The sequence below is a fragment of the Loxodonta africana genome, chromosome 22, assembly GCF_030014295.1.
Source record: "Loxodonta africana isolate mLoxAfr1 chromosome 22, mLoxAfr1.hap2, whole genome shotgun sequence".
In the NCBI taxonomy this organism is placed as follows: Eukaryota; Metazoa; Chordata; class Mammalia; order Proboscidea; family Elephantidae; genus Loxodonta; species Loxodonta africana.
Genome location: NC_087363.1, coordinates 64,236,347 through 64,255,107, shown reverse-complemented (window position 1 = coordinate 64,255,107; position 18,761 = coordinate 64,236,347). Strand labels below are relative to the sequence as shown.

Sequence of the window (18,761 nt, the reverse complement as noted above, 5' to 3'; positions counted from 1 at the left end):
AAGTGAGGAAACTGCAGTGGAATTTGCCTTGAAGTGATGTCTTGGAGGGCAGATAGCCAGCTGCTAACCCAGAATCTGCTGGCAGGACCCATCAACAAGCTTGGGCTCTGCCCAGACCCGAGGACAAGATTCCTTTTCCTCACCGTTGCCCTTAACGGATGGACGATCATAACCAGCCTGGGATAACCAGAATGGGTGTGAGACGGGGGGTGGGGGGGGGGGGTCCTGCCTCTTCCTGCTACTTTGCATCTGCTGATGACCACCACAGCAAGGGCTGTACAGGAAGTTCACCTGAGGCTTTCAAAGCAAGGGTTCTCAGAGAGGCACACACAGGACTTTCCCTCTCGTCACAGAGGTGCGCTGCCTTGGCCTGGGTAGCAACCTCTCATTTGGCCTGCAGGGCAACTCACTCTGCACCCCAGGCAGCAGCAGAGCTCCCCTCTGCCAGCAGTGACAAGACACTCTTCAGGCTCCCACATACCCCCCAGAGGCAGAGAGAAATGAGCTCCAGGGCCCACCTTCGTCACTTCTTAGCTGTGTGACCTCAGGCAAGTTCCTGTCCCTCTCTGTGGCTCAGGTGCCTTATCTGTAAAATGTTGTTAATAACCAGGCGCTTTTTACTGAGTCAGCTCCACCTCACTGGGACCCCACATACGTCAGGTAGAACCGTGCTCTGTTGGGTTTTCAATGTTTGATTTTTCAGCAGTAGATCACTAGACCTTTCTCCTGAGGTGCCTCCGGGTGACTCAAACCTTTAGGTTAGTAACGCAGCTAAGTGTGTTAACTGTTTGCACTGCTCAGGGACTCCACGTCTCACAGGACTGCAAAGGCAACACAATGAAACCAACCCCAGAAAGGCACATGGGGCAATCAATGCCTGCCAAGGTTCACAGTACCATCAACACTAACCATCACTTTTTTAATCTCAATAGGTTGAACCATACGGGATTGCCAACATTTGACCATGTTTGAATGACAAACATGGCAATTTCATATGATTTGGTGTAATAACGCTGAGTAAACGATTCTATCTTTAAAAAGCCTCGGCCTTTGAACAGGCAGGGTGAATCTAAACGTATCTTCCAACAATGACAGGCCTTATTAAAGAAAGGCCAGCATAAACACAAACACATTTCTTCCACTTGGGCTATAAAAGCTGAAATGGCTCCCAGGTGTGAGCAGACACAATCGGCCCTGCCTTCTCTGCAAGGTCACCATGCAGGTCAAAGTCAAGCCAGCCATTTTCGGATTAGGTGGCTACGCACATGTGGCTTCCCAGTGGTAACTGGATTACAGAAGCCACCTGCAGGAAGTGAGCAAGGGGGGGGAGGAGGAAATGGTCCCAGTTGGAAAGAGACTGTTGATATGGGCCTCGGCCAGCTCCTTTCACACGGGAGATTGTGCAACCAGACCAGCTCCGCTTCCCTAGCCCTGTGGCACTTTCAGCGCCCACTGCTAGGAGGTGAGACGCGTCCCCTCCACGACCTGAATGGGGCGGCGGGGAGCCTTGTAACCACTAGATCTTGGACTGTGCATAAAGCTTACGTGGTCATCAGAGAAAACAAAACCAAATTCCCAGCAGAACCCAACTCTAAACAATGCAACTTAAGCTACTGAGCTCCCCAAAACACTGGACTGTATGACAAAGTTCCCCTCCGCAGGTTCTCCCCTTCCTCAGCTCCTCGGGCCCGCAGCTTGTGTTCGTTTCACCTTCTCAACAAATGGCTTACAGCTGGACCTCTCATCTGGCGGGTTCTCCCCTCCCCCAGTCTCAAAAAAAGGAAAAAAGAAGAAAGCGGGAATATGACAAGTCACTGCTGAGTGTAGCTTGGCAGGCTTGCTGCGGCAGCCACAGCGCCTCCTTTCCCAGTGAAAGGCTCACTCAGACCAGGACATGCAGTGGTCCACGCTTAGTCCCTGTGAAGTTTCAGGGACAGAGAGATGCTTCCTTTGTAAACTGGATGTTTAATGTTCTATTCTGAGGCTCAGTGGGGGTATCTAGCTTCTGATGAGGGTGCAGTCCTAAGAACTACTGGTCTGGCTCTGCCCTCCAACACAAGTTTGCTGGCTCTTCCTAACAGCCTGCCCAGTGACAAAGAAACTGGAGGTGGGGTAGTAGCTGGCCTAAAAATGCAACTAGCTATGTCCTGTTAGCACTCCTCCAACCAACGCACTGCTGAACACGTAGCGACTTCCACCTGCTGCCTGTGGAGTCCCTGGGTGGCGCAGACAGTTAACACACTCAGCTGCAAACCTAAGGGCTGGCAGCTTGAATCCAGCCAGAGGCGCCCCAGAAGAAAGGCCTGGCAAACTACTTCGAAAAATTCAGCCCTTTGAAACCCTGTGAAGCACAGTTCTCTGACACACGTGGGGTTGCCAGGAGTCAGTTGGCTCTGCGGCAACTGGTTTATCTTAAGCCTGTAATTTACTCTCACTTTTAAGGAGGGCCACGTAACAGGGAGCTTTGGGAACCTCACTGTCACACATCTCACTGGTGAGAACAGGCGACATTCCCCAGCCTAGGCTTGTATTACAACTGTTTATTTGCACATCTTTCTCTCCAGTTAGACTGAGAGCTCCTGAGGACAGGACCACAGAGTCCGCAGGACTCAGCAGACACCCATCTCGGGCCCATTCACATCTGTTCAAAGGTTTCACTTGAGGAATCCACCCACAAACCTCAGCAGCCCTCAGCAGCCTTGCATACGCACTCACAGCCTCATCATAAACCCGTCTGCACTTCTTTCAGTTTCCTGTGACCTCTTTTGCGCCTTGTTGACAACTGGGACCACAGGTAGAAGGCTGGGAAAAGAGGAGGTGAATAACCACCCAGCGAACCGCCTAGTGAACAACGCAGGGTGGGGAAGGAGTGGCAAGAGCAGGGAGGTGTGGGCTCCTAAATTATGGGCACCTGAATTTTGATTCCCCCTTACAGCAGGAGAATTTCCTACTTTTCAGAGGCTCCTTTTAACTTCCACCTGGAACAAAGACGTACCATTCAAGTTTCCTGGCAAGAGCAAAGATTTATCTGATAATAGTGACTAATATCAGCCCACAGATAAGTGGCGCTAAAACCCTTCCTTGCCTCCTCCTGCCAGGGCTGCAGGGCTGTAATAAGCAGAGTGGCTGAAACCCACCGTTCAGATAACAACAGGTTTCCTACCACACCGGTCTCTGAGCTCTCCCTGCAGACTGAGCTGGTCACCATCTACCGGGGAGCCTTGCTGTTGTCATTAGCTGCAGTATAGGTGGCCCCCAACTCATGGTAACCCTGTGCACAATGGAACGAAACACTGCCCAGTCCAGGGACGTCCCCATGACAGGTTGGGGATCAGACCATTCTGATCCACAGGGTTTTCACTGGCTGATTTTCTCAAGTAGATTGCCGGGGCTTCCTTCCTAGCTCCCCTGAAACCTGTTCGGCGTTCACAGCAACAAAGAAGCTTCCGTGAGGGATGGGTGGTAGCTGATTTTGAGTGATCTTCAGTAAAATTTTACTGGAAAAAAAAAATTTTTTTTTTTCCAGTAAAATTTTACTTAACGTGTGATATTAATGATATCGTTCAATAATTTCTACGTTCTGTTGGATCATCTTTCTTTGGAATGGGCACAAATCTGGACCTCTTCCAGTCAGCTGATCAGGTAGCTGTCTTCCAAATTTCTTAAGACAGATGAGTGAGCATCTTCAGTGCTGCAACCGTGTGTTGAAACATCTCTGTCGGTACTCCGTCAATTCCTGAAGCCTTGTTTTTCACCAACACCTTCAGTGCGGCTTGAACTTCTTCCTTCAGTACCACCAGTTCTTGATCACTTGCTACCTCTGAAACAGCTGAACGCGATGAACTCTTTTTGGTACGAGTGACTCTGCGTTCCTTCCATCCTCTTTTGACGCTTCCTGCGTTGCTTGGTATTTGCCCGGTAGAATCCTTCAGTATTGCAACTCAAGGCTTGAATTTTTTCTTCAGTTCTTTCAGCTTGTGCATGTTCTTCCGTTTTGGTTTTCTAACTCCAGGTCTTCTGCAAGTGTCCTTATAATACTTTGCCTTCTCAAGCTGCCCCTTGAAATCTTCTGCTCACTTCTTTATCATTTCTTCCATTTGCTTTAGCTACTCTACGTTGGAGAGCAAGTTTCAGAGTCTCTTCCATTTTGGTCTTTTCTTTGTCTTTTTTAATGGCCTTTTGCTTTCTTCATTGTGATGTCCTTGATGTCATCCCACAATCTGTCTGGTCTTCAGTCATTAATGTTCGACTCATCAAGTTTATTCTTGAGGTAGTCTCTAAATTCTGATGGGATATACTCAAGATCGTATTTTGGCTCCCACGGACTTGTTTTAATTTTCTTCAGCTTCAACTTGAGCTTGCATATGAGCAATTTGATGGTCTGTTCCAGTCAGCCCCCGGCCTTGTTCTGACTAGTGATATTGAGCTTTTCCATCATCTCTTTCCACAGACGTAATCAATTTGCTTCCCATATATTCTATCCAGCAAGGTCTGTGTGTTGTTGAAAAAAGGGTATTTGCAATGAATAAGACGTTGGTCTTGCAACATTCTATCACGCAATCTCTGGTGTTGTTTCTATCACCAAGGCCATATTTTCCAACCACTGATGCTCTTCTTTGTTTCCAACTTTCACATTCTATCACCAGCAATTATCAATACATCTTGATTGCACATTTGATCTGTTTTGAGTCATGCCACGTCAGCAAATGAAGCTTTACTCCATCCACGTCATTAAGGTCAATTCTACTTTGAGGAAGCAGCTCTTGCCCAGTAGTATCTTGACTGCCTTCCAACCTGTGGGGGTCACCTGCCAGCACTACAGCAGACAATGTTCCGCTGCTGTTTATAAGGTTTTCACTAACGGGTTTTTTCTGAAGTAGACCTCAGGCCCTTCTTCCTAGTCTGTATTAGCCTGGAAGCTCCACTGAAACCTGTCCACCAAGGGTGACCCTGCTGGTATTTCAAAGACCGGTGGCACAGCTTCCAGCTACCACAGTATAAACCGACAGACGAGTGGTGGACATGAGGCTTACGGTTTTTAAAACAACTCTGTCCACTGTTCCGTTCCAAGGAATCTGGCCACTAGTAACTCCACATTCCTGATGAGAATGTGCAAACATCAGAGCAAATGAACTCTAATGGCTAAGTAAGGTTTACTTTTACACCAACACTCGAGTGGCTTGGCCTTCCTTCAAAAGAAAGGTTAAACTGGATTCCCATGTGAGGAAGCCTCCCCCAAGTAGAATGTGGGAAGACCTACATGTTCGCACATTTTCTAACTACAAACATGATGAGGTCCACACCTGATCCGATGGTTTGTGGATGGTTCATCAGGTAAGTTACTCCAGAGGAACCCTAGCCTGAAGGGCACAGTGACTCTTTATCTCGGGGTGAGTTGCTACCTTCCCCTCACCTTGTACACACGTCTACGACACCCACAGATCCAGATACCTATAAACGCCCAACAAGCTTCACCATCACAGATTTCTCAACCTTTGAAACAATCTATTATTTCATGCTTCCGGGTATAAGCATCATGTGCAAAAAAGATTTTTCACATCCATTCTCTATTACATCTGCAAATGATTACCTGCTTCCAGGTGAGGCAATATGGAGAACGATTTAATGACAGCTAAGTGAAGAGAAGGGCAAGAGGCCCCAAGCCACCTCCTCAGGCGGAGAGTAAATCTGCCCTCCCCACTCCTCCAAAAGAGAGACAGACAGACACACACACTCTTTTAGGAAGTCCAGCTCACTATTTATTACTCAATATAATTTCACCTGTGCTTCAAGCTTGATTAACAGCCTCAGCTCAGGCTCTGAGGCTGAGCTTAATTTTCCAAAGTTGACTTCTGGGTCCCTTTCTCCCTTGGTTACTGGATGGGCCCCACTGAGGGACTCTAATTATTCTCTGAAGCCCTGAGCGTCATCGCCAGTGGCTCAGGTCATCACTGCCTCCCCTCCGAAGCCTCACTCTTTAATTATGCTTTAATGGGAACTGATCTTTACATTAACAAGCCTGTAAAGAAAATTGATTTCTCCCTCCTTTTTTTTTTTCCTAGAGGGTTTGCTACACACACTGAGAGTTAAGTATCCCTATTGATTTTACTTCACCAGCAGATACAGTTGGAAGGAGCGCTCAGTCCTTCCACTGCCTGAGATCCTCAACTCCACCCAGGACTTCTCCCACTTAACTTGCTGGGAAAGGGGTCACAGACGGGACACTGTTTCATGGCCCCCCATGTTTCATTCTCCGGAAGTTACAAAAAAGAGATTTAAATATTTCATCCTTTTTATTTAACCAGTTTTTCTTCAGCTAAGAAGTCACAATAAAATAACTGCTGTAGTTAAAGGCATCTCTGTCTTCCAGGTACATTTGCTAATATGAGAAAAATACTTCCCTCAAAAAAAATGAGTTTTTCAGATTAGGGGATACCAGTAGCTGAGGGGAAGGGGATATGGAAGTCATTGGTAATAGCTAATCGTTTTTTGGGGGTGATGAAAATGTTCTACAATTAGTGGTGATGGCTAAACAACATTGTTAATATACCTAAAACCACTGAATTATACACTTTAAAATAGTAGAAATGGCATTTTATGTTATATGAATTTTACCTTGATTAAAAAAAAAAGTCGTTTTCAAAAATGTACCCCTTGCCCCCAGGATTAGGAGTAAAACGTATTTCAATGCTTTTCAAATACAACATAAACCTAAGGGGTTTTAAAAGCAATGTTACAGTTGCAAGTAACTGTGCACAACTAACTTCTGCCTCCAGCCTCATCTATGACAAAGGCAGGGGGACAGAGAGGGAATACAGGCGAGGTCAAGGTGCAGGGGCTCACACACACCAGCAGCTGGAAAAGAAGTTAAAGGAACAAAGTGAAGTGCCACGTGGGGAATGCGCTACAGCCCGTGTACAGGAGACAAAGAGCTGCCCACTTTAAAACCAGAGTCGATTTCACAGCGAGCTTTTTTATTCCTGGGACTGAAAACCATTCTCACTATAACCAATCTTTTCAACAATACAAGTGCAGAAACATCACAAGAAAAGCGGAAATTTTTCTTCAACAGAAATGTCGCTTATGCATCAGACAAAATTACTGCTGCTCTGGGAATCGTAACTTGGGTTTCCCGGACTTGAAATTTAAAAAAAATCTCAGACATTAAAATCCACTGGCAGATATCTCCCCCCCGTCCCCCGCCGTTTAACAAAGGAAACCCTGGTGGCGTAGTGGTAAAGAGCTACGGCTGCTAACCAAAAGATCAACAGTTTGAATCCACCAAGCACTCCTTGGAAACTCTATGGTGCAGTTCTACTCTGTCCTATAGGGTCGCTATGAGTCAGAACTGAGTCTACGGAAATGAGTTGGTTTGTTTTGTTTTATATAACAAAGGTTTGTTTCTCTTTCTGAGAACTAGATTATGAAAACAGCCCCTTCAACCCAATCCTGTTAAAAGTACTCCACAAGTTTTATGCATTTTTTTTATTAAGGACAAATGGCTTTGGCATGATTCTCAGAATACTATGTAAATAAATCTGCTCTTTGACAAATACTTTCATTGAATTAGATTCTTTTAATCAGAAAGTGTTCACCAACTGCAATTTGCTGCGTGACTCCAGCTCCCAAAACTCTGAAACTCTCTTTTGAGTGCATGATGTTAAAGTCAGGCATAAAACAAAGCCTTTTCCCATGAGGCCCTCCCAACTGGGAGAGCCCAGCCAAGAGGGCTTGATGTCTGGGGGATCAGAGTATCCATGTCAGCAAGGTGCAAGGTTTACTGTCAAAGACTCAGGAAGACAGAAAACCAAACACAGATGAAGCGCCAACTTCCAGACGCAAACAAAATCCAGAGGCCAAAGTCCGTAATTACAGGTGTCTGAGCTGAAAATCCCAAACCTGCTACTTCTGTTAAAAGATATAAAGCAGCAGTAGTGGTTACCAGACAGGGGGGTAGCTATTTCTTTTAGGACATTATTCTCCTTCCTCTTGGCTTCGGGATCACAGAAGGAATATAAAAGCTGCAAGGATAGTTTACCATCTGTTTTAGGCCCTCATTCAACAGATGGGAAAAAATTAACTTCTCCAAGGTCATGACAGTATCAGAGACAGAGCTGGTCCACTCTTTTCCCTGATGCACCTGCCTAAAACTTGCCTCAACAAAGTCATTCCTCTAACTAGCCAGCCTCAGCAGATACCAGCTCTGTTATCTTTGGCATGTTTTGGTTGTTTTGTGGTCCTCTGCCTGCCCACAAAGGGCAAATGGGAATAAGAACTTGGAATTTAGGACTCCTGGTGTGAACATTTATTGAGCTAACTGAACCTGTCGTCAGCCAGTTGATTCCGACTCATAGCGACCCTGCAGGACAGAGTAGAACTGCCCTATAGGGCTTCCAAGGCTGTAATCTTTAGGGGAGCAGGTCACCCGGTCTTTCTCCCACGGAGCAGCTGGGGAGTTCAAACTGCAGGCCTTTGGTTAGCAGCACTGCGCCACCAGGGATCCTTTTGAGTTAACTAACCTACCACTTCTCAGGCAATGTGTTAGAGGCTTTGAACTTTCAATTCTCGCGAGATCACCTCGGGAGGGACCCTGGACCACAAAACCCGAGCAGTACAGGAAGGGCCTACTAAGGCGCTGAACGGAAAATGCCTTTTGTTCTGAAAAGCGACAGACCCATCAGTTAAATGTGCTCTTCGAAGCTTGAACAACTGGAACCACCATGTGGAGGGAGATGCTAAGTCGTCTGCATCGGGTGGTCAGGATGGAAAAGGTGCTGCTTTGGCCGTGACGCCCCCACCCACTGTCCGCCCTGTTATTTTCTCCTCTGTCCTCTGCACAGTCCACTTGGGAAATACAGAAAGGTGTGAGGGAGGACTGGAAAATATTCTACAACCCTACCACCCAGATGTCCCACTGCTAACCTAACTTCTGCACGTGCTAGATCCGGTTATCAGGTCTAAGATCAGGGAACACAGGCCCAGCAGAGAAAACTGAAGACCCCTCACGGTTTCTGGTAGTTTCGGAGAAATCATCGACCAAGTCATATGCAGACCAGCTTCACATCAAGGCTAACCTGCATTCTGCAAACTAAATCAAAACCAGGAGAGACTCCACACCTCCCCCCACCCCCGCTTTACATATTTAAACTCTATCTAATGGAATAGCAGGAACACGGCCAACCAGCCCCACTGCTCCTGGCACTTGGGCCAAGGAATAGAAATATATTTTTAGTCAGCAAAGCAAGGCGTGACTCGAAGCGCCACAGGCCCCACAGGGCAGGCTGGGACCTTGAGCACAGGGTGGTTCAGATTCACCTGCCAACTCCTGCACTGAGGGCAGATAAAGGAGCAAGGCCTGGGCGTCTGTGTCAAGTCTCACTTCCACCTCTTGCCGCTGCAACTTACAGGACCTCAGGGAACCTCTCTTGTCACAGACACTGGAGCCTGCCCTGGCTTCCTCACACAGTGATGACGGCTGAGGAGTTAAGCAGCAGTTGCTTCTCACACCTGAATCAACCGGGGGTCTTGTTAAACGCAAATACTGACCCAGAAGGGCTGGGGAGGAGCCTGAGACTCTGTATTTCTAGTAGGCGCCAAGCTAATTCCACGCTGCGTCCACAAACTGTACTTCAAGCAGCAAGGAGTTAAAGCGTCTTCAAGTGCTTTGCTTTATAGACACCGAAGGGATTATCGTGTCCCTGATTAGACTCACATACGGTTAGCTAATTTAATCTACCCAGCAACTGTGCACCTTCCAAATGCTGGGCACGTGGGCCAAGTAGATACAAAAAGAAGTCAGACCCTGGCCCATCCATCAAGGAAACCAAGGGCTACACCTTCATTTTAGCACTTGATACAAACCAGGACTGACTCATTTAATTGGTGGCCCTGAAGGCAAGATCTTGCCAAGGCCCGAGGGACTGTGTGACAACTAGGAAGCCACCATTTGTCCAACACCTACTACGTGTTCCGCATGACGTCAAGAGCTTCATATACACTACGCTACCCTCCAACCTCAGCCTTGCCCTACGTATGAAATGGGTCAGGTACACACTTTATAAGTGGGGAAAATGAGGTTCAGAGAGGTTAAGGAGACAGTTCAGGATGCAGAGGCTGTCACAACTGGAATCCCTGGTTCCCACAATGCCTTGAAAAGGCTTAAGCTTAAGACCACTTTCCTCAAAGACACAGTGTCTCCTGAACAAAGGGCCTGCTGCCAGCAAAAATCTGAGACCTGCAAGTTACCCCAGCAATCTTCTCTCCTGCCAAGTCCTCTGCTTGGCCTATTCAGCCTTGGGGTCATACGGGTGGGCAAACAAGTTATAAAACCACCAAATCACAATCAAATAAAACTGTGGGACTGAGTGGAATCAGAACACTGAATAGGGAGGTGCTCAGCTTAGGAAGCTGCCAATAAAATCTGGTCAAGAAAGTTGTTGGGCCTGCTACTGGTTTATCTAGAACGACCTCTGGATGAGTTTAAACCACTTTTTTCCTCCTGACTGCTGGAGAAATGGGAGTCAGTAAGGTGCTTAACTTTCTAGTAAAGGCTCCTAGCCTGGGCCTGACATCCCTGTGGCTTCCTTTGTTTACTAGAGTCCCTTCATACCCTTCTGCGTACCCAGTGTGCTGTCTATGACAGCCAACAGGTTGCGTTTTGTCTAACACTTGGTCATGACAAATAATTCCTTACTTTTATGCTGGTTTCAGAGGCCTGGCAGTACTCTCTTTAAAGCCATGAAAGTAAATGGAGTCACGTTATCAAGTTCACTGGCACAAAGATGAACTTGCTGTCTTAAATACTTCACAACAAATAAAGTTTCCTTTAATCCCAGTTTATTCACCCACGTCATGGCTTAACCTCCACGAGAAAGAACCTTAGTTCTATTTACATCTAAGCATTAAAATGAGCTATTTTTTCCCCAAAATTGGTAAAACGCAATGCTTCCCAGCTTTTCATTCTGCAAACCCAAAAACAGCAAGCAAGGCGTTTGTCACCAAGTGTTAGTGAGGTACTACCACGGCCTCACCAGAGCCCAGGACTTCCTGATTGCATCCACTTACAGAAAGAGAGAGACGATGTGAGAAGCAGCAGCACCCAAGGATGGTATGGCCGTCAGCTCATTATTATTGAGGTACCTGGAACAAAAAGAAGAAATTAGTCATTTAAATTAGTAGTCTGAAATCATGAAGTCCACGTGCAAAGGAAATCACAAGAACGTTGCTGAATGAGGCACAGCGAGGCTATATACTAATGCTAGATAAAAGATAAAGGATTTAAAATAAATTTTTAAAAGGAGAGAAGTTGTATGAGGTCACAAAAATCAGCCATTTACTATATCCTCAGTCTAGAAATAAAAACTAAGGGGAAATGTTTCCTACAGTGCATCTAGCTCAGAAATCAGGACTGACGGGCAAGGGACAGGGAGGACAGGTTCCAAATAAAAGTGCCCCTAGAGAACATCACAGAGCCACTCCTTGTGGGCTTAAAGAGTCAGAAAAGGCACTGGAGGGGAAAGACCATGCTCTCCCGGTTGTTTTATACAGCTGTGAGATGGGCCCCTGTGAACCACCTTCTGCCCTCGCCAAAGGGCAACAAACGCCAAGGAGAACCAGAGGCTCACACACTCCCCATGGTGTTTGGAGGGGCTGTGACACCTGGGGCCAATGGGTCTCAATGCCACAGGGAGTCGGCTTCAGGGACTATCGTCCATCTATGATTCCTTGTTCCTATGGTTCCAGGAAAATGTACACACACACTTTTGCACAAAGATACTCTGAAACTCCTCTGCAGACAAGAGACCATCTCCAAGCTTCATTTGCATTCACACATTCTAAATCTGTGTTTCCACTGTTAATATCGCTTAATGGAAGAGGAAGCCCACAGACCAAAGCACAGCTTGCCTGGTCTGCCCCAAGAGGCTTTGCAATCTGGCCTCCTTACATGGAAATGTATTTCCAAATCTGGGAAGAGAATCCAAAATCAGACTTACGAAGTGGGCCTAAAAGTCCTTAAGAAAGCCAGAGCACAGTGTTCTGACAGGCTGTTAAAAAAAAAAAAAAAAAAACCTGTATGTGAGATGCAAAATCAAGGTGATAAAGCTGGGCTACCTCATTCTCACTTTTTTTTTTAGGGGAGGTGTGTTGTCTACAATGCAGCTTGCTACTTTTTGAAGGCAAAGCTACTGAAATGACAGCCGTATTCACGCAAGCATACAGCTAGCATTTGCTTGAACAGAATAGTTATCAGCCATCTTTTATAGAAATGAATTAAAAAAAAAAAAAAAAAAGGAGAAGAAGGAGGAAAGGTCTTGAATTATTCCTTTTGCTTTCTTTAGTGCCAAAACCAGTTACGGAGGAAGTCTGGCCATTGCTGGGCTCTGGGACATAGGCTGGCTGTTTCAACAGCTTCATGACTGAGGCATCTGGCAGAGAAAGCAGATCGTATCATGTGGCGAATCCTTTCTCCCCTTAAAGAGCCCTTGTTTGTGTGTAGAAATAGACAATTAATTACTTTAACAGTCTCTTATCTAACTGTCCCCCAGATCAGATGGTTTCTGCTTCACCTTTTATCTCCTCCGACCCTGCTGGAGATCCCTGTCCCATCCTGGTGCAGGGATGCATTTGTTACTAAAAAGACCCTCAGATTTTATCGCAGCAAGAAAAACTAAGGTCTGGGGCCTGTGCTATAAGGCAGTTTGCTGAGAATTCTTCATTTCTTAGAGATTTATTCTACAACACAGATGAGGTGGTATTAGCAGCAGCTAACTTATGGGCTTACCATGTGCCAAGCATGGTTCTAAGAGCTTTTCAACGTATTGTTTTCAAGGCAGCTGGGTGGCGCAAATGGTTAAGTGCTTGACTACTAGCCAAAAGGTTAGTGGTTCAAACCCATGCGATGGCACCTCAGAAGACAGGTCTGGCCGCTTTGGAAAGATCACAGCCCTGAAAACCCCGTAGGGTTGCAATGAGTACGAATCGACTCCACGGCAATTCACAACAACCTCATCTTTAGACCCTTAGAAGGTAGGTCCCACGCACATTTGTACCATAGCAAGGAGGGAACTGAAACACTGAGAGGTTAAGTAACTCGACCAAGATCACAAAGCAAAGTGGCAGTGGCCCAGGGAGTCTAGGCCTATATTTCTCTACAATTACAGCGACAACTCAACATATACAATGCAATTTCATCACCACAACAACTGACTCAGGTATGACGTACTACTATTACCCAACTCCCTACCTGACTGGTAATTTCTCTAAGAGTCAGCCTAGGGTCACAAAGCTAGGGAGTGAAACAGCCACGGTCTGAGCCCAAGTAAGACTGCAAATCAGAGGACAGCCACAAGCTACAAGGCCAGCAAGCACGGGGCAAGCTGGAAAGCTCATAAATGCTTGCGCCACATGGTAGTTATTTTTCAGTCACCCTATGATCTGTCTTGATTTTCAACCTGAAACAGGTAGTGTGCACTTCCCTGCAGGGGAGCTTCTGCCGAATGAGCGTAGTCTCAACCCCAGTGTACACAGGACAAACGGCTCAACCCAATTTCACAGAAATAAACGGACAAGGAAAGGGGGCATAATAATACTTCAAATCTCAATGGAGCTGCTGGAGAGCAGCGTATACAGGTGCAGTGGACCACAGGGGGTGCTAGGGATTAACAGGGCATTTTATATCTGGATTAGCAGCCCCCAGCCAACAGGTTCAGTCAGAAATAGCAGGCTCTAATCTCAACAGGGCGGCCTGATTTATGAAAAGGACAGCTGGAGCCCACAGGAGAGGAACTGCATCGCCAGCCTACTTCTAAACCATTTCTGTTTACAAGGAACCATAAGTAAAAAAGTCAGTCTGCTAGCTCCACCACTGCCTTCTTCCCTTTAGTTCGCTCCCTTCCTTGCTAAGACTGGAATGTGGCCTCAGAAGGCAATGAGGGCTGAACCCGCTGAGACGCCAAGAGCTTCTTCCCAGGCTGAAATAGAGACTGGTCAAAAATAGCGCAGCTGGAGCTTGGAGGGGAAAGGCACTCGGGAAGCTTAACACCATCTTCATTAACCAGGAAGTTTCAGAAATTCAGGACTGCATTTGATGAAATTTTCTAAAGTGTCTAGGGTTGTACTGTTGTCTTTCCATAACCACCCCTCCCCCCCGCCCCCCAAAAAAACTGTGCTTCCACTCAAGGCCCTAGAACTTGTTCTGCAATGTCAGCTTCTCTCACTGGACCTTCTCCTCATGATTCAGGGCCAAGAAGTGCCTCAGGGGCAGAAGGACATGAATCTGGCCCAATCCTGGGGCTGGAGATGGTGTAAGGAGGATAAAGGGGGCTGCACAGCCTGCCTGCCTCAGGGCAGACGTGGAGGGGGCGCCTTTCCCAGCTCAATCCACTGGGTTGTTTTTTTTTTTTTGGTCCCTCAGTTCTGTCCAAAAAACTTCCATTTATTTTGGCTTGCTCAAAGGAACGTTTACATTTTCCAAGACACAAAATGTTAAAAAGAAAAAAAAGGCCATTTCACAGTACATTATTATTATTATTATTTAATCAAATTAGGCTTCAGCAAATACTGAAAAACAAACCAAAGGAATAATTTTGGGATTTGGTTTTTGTTTTGGCCATATGTATTTATTTACTGAATAGCTAATATTAGCACACTGTAAACATTTCAAACCATTTCGAAAGAGAATACAAGGCATATACACACCATTTCCAAAAAGAGTACAAGAAGGAGATAGTGAAAAACAAAGCTTCCCTGCACTTCAGTCCCCTGGTTTGCCTCCAAGGGGCAGCCCCTGTGGCCAGCTGCTTGGCACAGACCCAGCTTTTACATTTCTACAATGGCTGCATATTACAGGCTGTTCCATACCACAGCTCGTCCCTCAGTAATAGATCTTGGAGATCCCCGTTACTCTTTTAACCAGCTGCACATTAGTCCTTTAGTACAAATGAACCAGGAATTATTTAACCAATCTGCAATTGGTAGGCATTTTGGTTGTTTCCAAATACAAACCGCTGCAATAGTCAAAGTTAGGCAGGAGGTTATGACTTTGGTTGGCTTTGTTTCTTAAAGAGGAGAAAGTCACCAGTAGCGGGTAGGTACACAGGCTAGGGTCAGGGCCACTTAATCAGTAACTGTTAGTGCTTTAGTTACTTAATAACACATACTATATGATTATGTTGTCAAGACTTAATCACCTACAGTTACTATGCCAGAGAGCCGGATAAAGTTATTTTAGCATCATGATATAGGACAATAATACAAATAACAGTAATAATACAATAATATCAATAGTAACAGGGTCTAACGTTCACTCCGTGCCAGGCTCTGTGCTAAGTACTTTACATACAGTAATAACTCACTGAATTACATGCCAAGCCTTCCAGGAAGGTGCTCAGTCATCATTCTCACCTTCAAAGAGCCTGAGGCACAGTCACAGAGCAGCAGACCTAGACTCATTTGACCCCAATCTACCCTTTGCAATTAGTTGATCTTCAGCATGTCACTTAACCTTGCTGTACCTTAGCTTCTTTTTCCCCCAAAATATAAATAATACAGGTACCAACTTCACCGGGTGTTGGCAGATGCAGCGGAAATAATTAAACCTAAGAGCTATCCAGATACGTAGTAAATGCTTAATATGTGGCAGTAACTAACTGCCCAAAAACAATGCTTTAAGACTGTACGTCTTCATCATTTCACTCTTAAACACACCACCATCACTCTCTCTCACACACACACACACACACACACACACACAGCTGAGATATAGGAGAGTGATCTTAGGGCACACCTAAGGCTCCCTCACTTACTGCCTTCAGGAGCATTTTGGGTTAATGCCCTTGGAAAGCACACAGCACCCACATCAAGTGCTCACAGGCCAGGCAGCAGTAACCTGATCCATTTTTAAAGAACAACATATAAATAGCCCCTCTTTTTTTTTTATTCATAGAGAGGAGCTTCTCTGTCCAGGACCCCTCACTGGAGGCACTTCCTGGAGGACTTTCCTTAGAGCCGTGGCCAGTGACAATGGTATGGGCAGTGGTGATGGTGTGGCCAGTGACAATGGTGTGGCCACCAGCAATGGTGTGGGCAGTAACAATGGCATGGACAGTGACACAACAGTGTGGCTTTGGAAGCAGCTGCACAAGTGCCCTCGTGTGTTCCAGGGGCCCCCCAAGGGCTCACTTTCTCTCTCCAACCAGCCATGATGTTCTGTGGTTCAGGGGCCTCCAAAATAAAACCACTGCTAAACCGCCACGCAGCCGCTCTGCCAGCCCGTGATTCCCTCTCGCTAAGGCTTCCAGGCCTTGGGAGAACTGACAGCTCCTAGTTCTCTTGAGCCTAGATAATTTAGAAGTAATTGTATGTCAGCTATGATTTTTTTCTTTTTTCCATATCCTTCTCCACCTCCCCACTTCCCTCTCCTGACACATCTTTCTGCCTCCACAGCTTAACAGAATTCCCTTAGGGCAAGATCTCTGTCAGTGAGAAGTTCCCAGCTATGGGCATCGGTGAGTTCACCCATTTATCCCACAGGACAGGGTGTGACACAGAGAACGGAGGTGGTCACAGTGCAAGAGTTTCAAGTATCTGGTTCTTAATAATGCACCCAACTTAGGGGCTGGGAGGTTCCACACGTGGCAGAAGAGAAAGGAAATCACATGAAATGACCCCTTGGCACGTAACAGGCCCTGCGCATTTACGCGTATCATCTCCAGCTAATAGCTGTAACAATCCCTATAACGTATTATTATGCTCCTGTTACAAGAGAGGAAACAGAAGGACAGAGGAGCTAAACCAGGGACACAGACCCAGTAAGGGGCAGAACCAGGACTCAAACCCAGGTCCGTCTGCCACCAAAACGTGTGTTTTTCATACTCTACCACACTGCATCTGTAAGATGGAATCTCTGCCCTTAAATCCCTACACTCAGGAAGGTAGTGCTGCCACAGACAGCACGGACCAGGAGCTACACTAAGGGGTTCGGACCACTGCCACTTCCTGGCTGTCCTATCCTTCCACTGTCTGAAAAAGGCAAGAGTGACAATAATGAGTTTGGTGTTTAGTGTGATGGCTAGCTGACTGTAAACCTTCAAGAGGGCATTAGCAGGAGCAAAGAGAACTTGCACACAAAACAGAAAGAGCACCACGTGGGACTAAGTGCATGATAACCAAACTGAAACCAATCCACTGCTGTCGAGTTGGTTCCAGCTCATAGTGACCCTATAGGACAGAGTAGAATTGCCCCACAGAGTTTCCAAGGGCTGCCTGGTGGATCTGAACTGCTATGCCACCAGGGCTTAAATACAACAGCAGTTCAGAGGAGGGAGAACAGCCATGTTGCGAGCCAGAGGGGTGGCCAGATGTGAAGGATGGTGTAGATTTAAAGAGATAATACTCTGTACTAGACAGAGAAGTGTGGGGTAGAAAGAGTGACCCAAGGTTTTCTCGGTCTCTTGTTCATCTATAGCTGAACGGTAGGATAAGATGAGGGCCGTGGGGTGTAAGGGAGCGCAGCCTCAGGTTACAGACAGGTTTGAATTCAACCACTTGACACTGCATGAGTTTAGTTAACCTCTCTAGGCTTCAGGTTCCTCCTCTGTGAAGTGGGACTACTGACTATCTGTATCAGAGAGCTGGTGCAGGGATTAAATGAGGTCATACCTGCAAAAGGATGGACATAGTGCTGCTATGATTACTACAGCTGTTATTATGCACACACACAAATTTTTAATGCTCACAACCGGCATCCCCAAGGACAGGTAGAAATCAGATGCTCTCAGTTCTATTATCTGTATGGAACATAAACTCTAAAAAGCACCAAGCAGAAGAGAACTAAAGGCTGAAGGCTGACGGAGCCAAGCAAAATGAAAGTTAAAAGTCTGTCCGGTGGAAGGAGGGAGTTTGATACAAATCATTAAAAATACGAACCAGAGCATCTACTACGCCTCCACAGCAGCTTGGTCGTTCATTCTCAGCTGAGAAGGCTTCAATGACGGGCCCTAAAGGGTCCCGGCCCTGGCCGCATCCCCCACCCCTTAGTCAGTCAAGGCACCCGGCCCTGTTCCTGGGCATTCCTTGAGGAATCCTCCATCCACAGCATTCACACCTGCTTAATCGTCACCTTCCTGACCACGCTGGCTCAGGTATCGCCCCTCCAAAGTTACAAACAAAGGAAGGAAAAGCTCCTGGCATTACCCTGCTCAATTTCCCCCCAACGCTTACCAGCCTAGCTGGTTTCCTTGTTCTGTGCCTGCCTTGCCCCATCCCGATGTAAGCTCTGAGAGGAGACATTTGTCTTCAGGGATGGGCAGGTGAGGAGCTGCACACCAGTTTAAGGGGCTGCTGAAAAACTCAGCAGCTAAGATAAGGAATTTACGAATGCAGTGTTTTTTTGTTTTTTTTTAATTAAAATCCAGGATGAACAAAATGACACAATTTTAAATAAAGACAGGATTGGCCATGGTGCCATGCTCAGCCATACTGGAGCCTGAGGCAAAAGAAAGAGTCAGTTAATACTCAAGTCTTTCTTTAAATTTTTGTTATTTTGCTCATCATGTTTTTTTTTTTTTTTTGCATTCATCTTGATTTTTTAAACATTGCCTTAAAATATGTGTCTTAAATTTTGCAACTGAGGCCAGTATCTCACTTGCCTCCCTGGCCTTGGCCCTACTTGTTCACTGTACCCCCAATACCTACTACAGTGCCTGGCACAGAGTAGGCACTCAAATAAATGTTAAACAGGAGCTTGAGTGATGCCAGAAGAA

General features: G+C 46.3%; 1 protein-coding gene across 1 annotated transcript in view; it reads right to left on the bottom strand.

Moving 5' to 3' along the window:
- LRIG1 (leucine rich repeats and immunoglobulin like domains 1) overlaps window positions 1–18,761 on the bottom strand; it is a 121,511-nt gene that overhangs the window by 54,847 nt on the left and 47,903 nt on the right. The window contains exon 3 of the mRNA XM_003410003.4: window positions 11,065–11,139. Within this exon, the coding sequence (XP_003410051.1) occupies window positions 11,065–11,139 (75 nt within the window). The remainder of the gene's footprint in view (window positions 1–11,064; window positions 11,140–18,761) is intronic.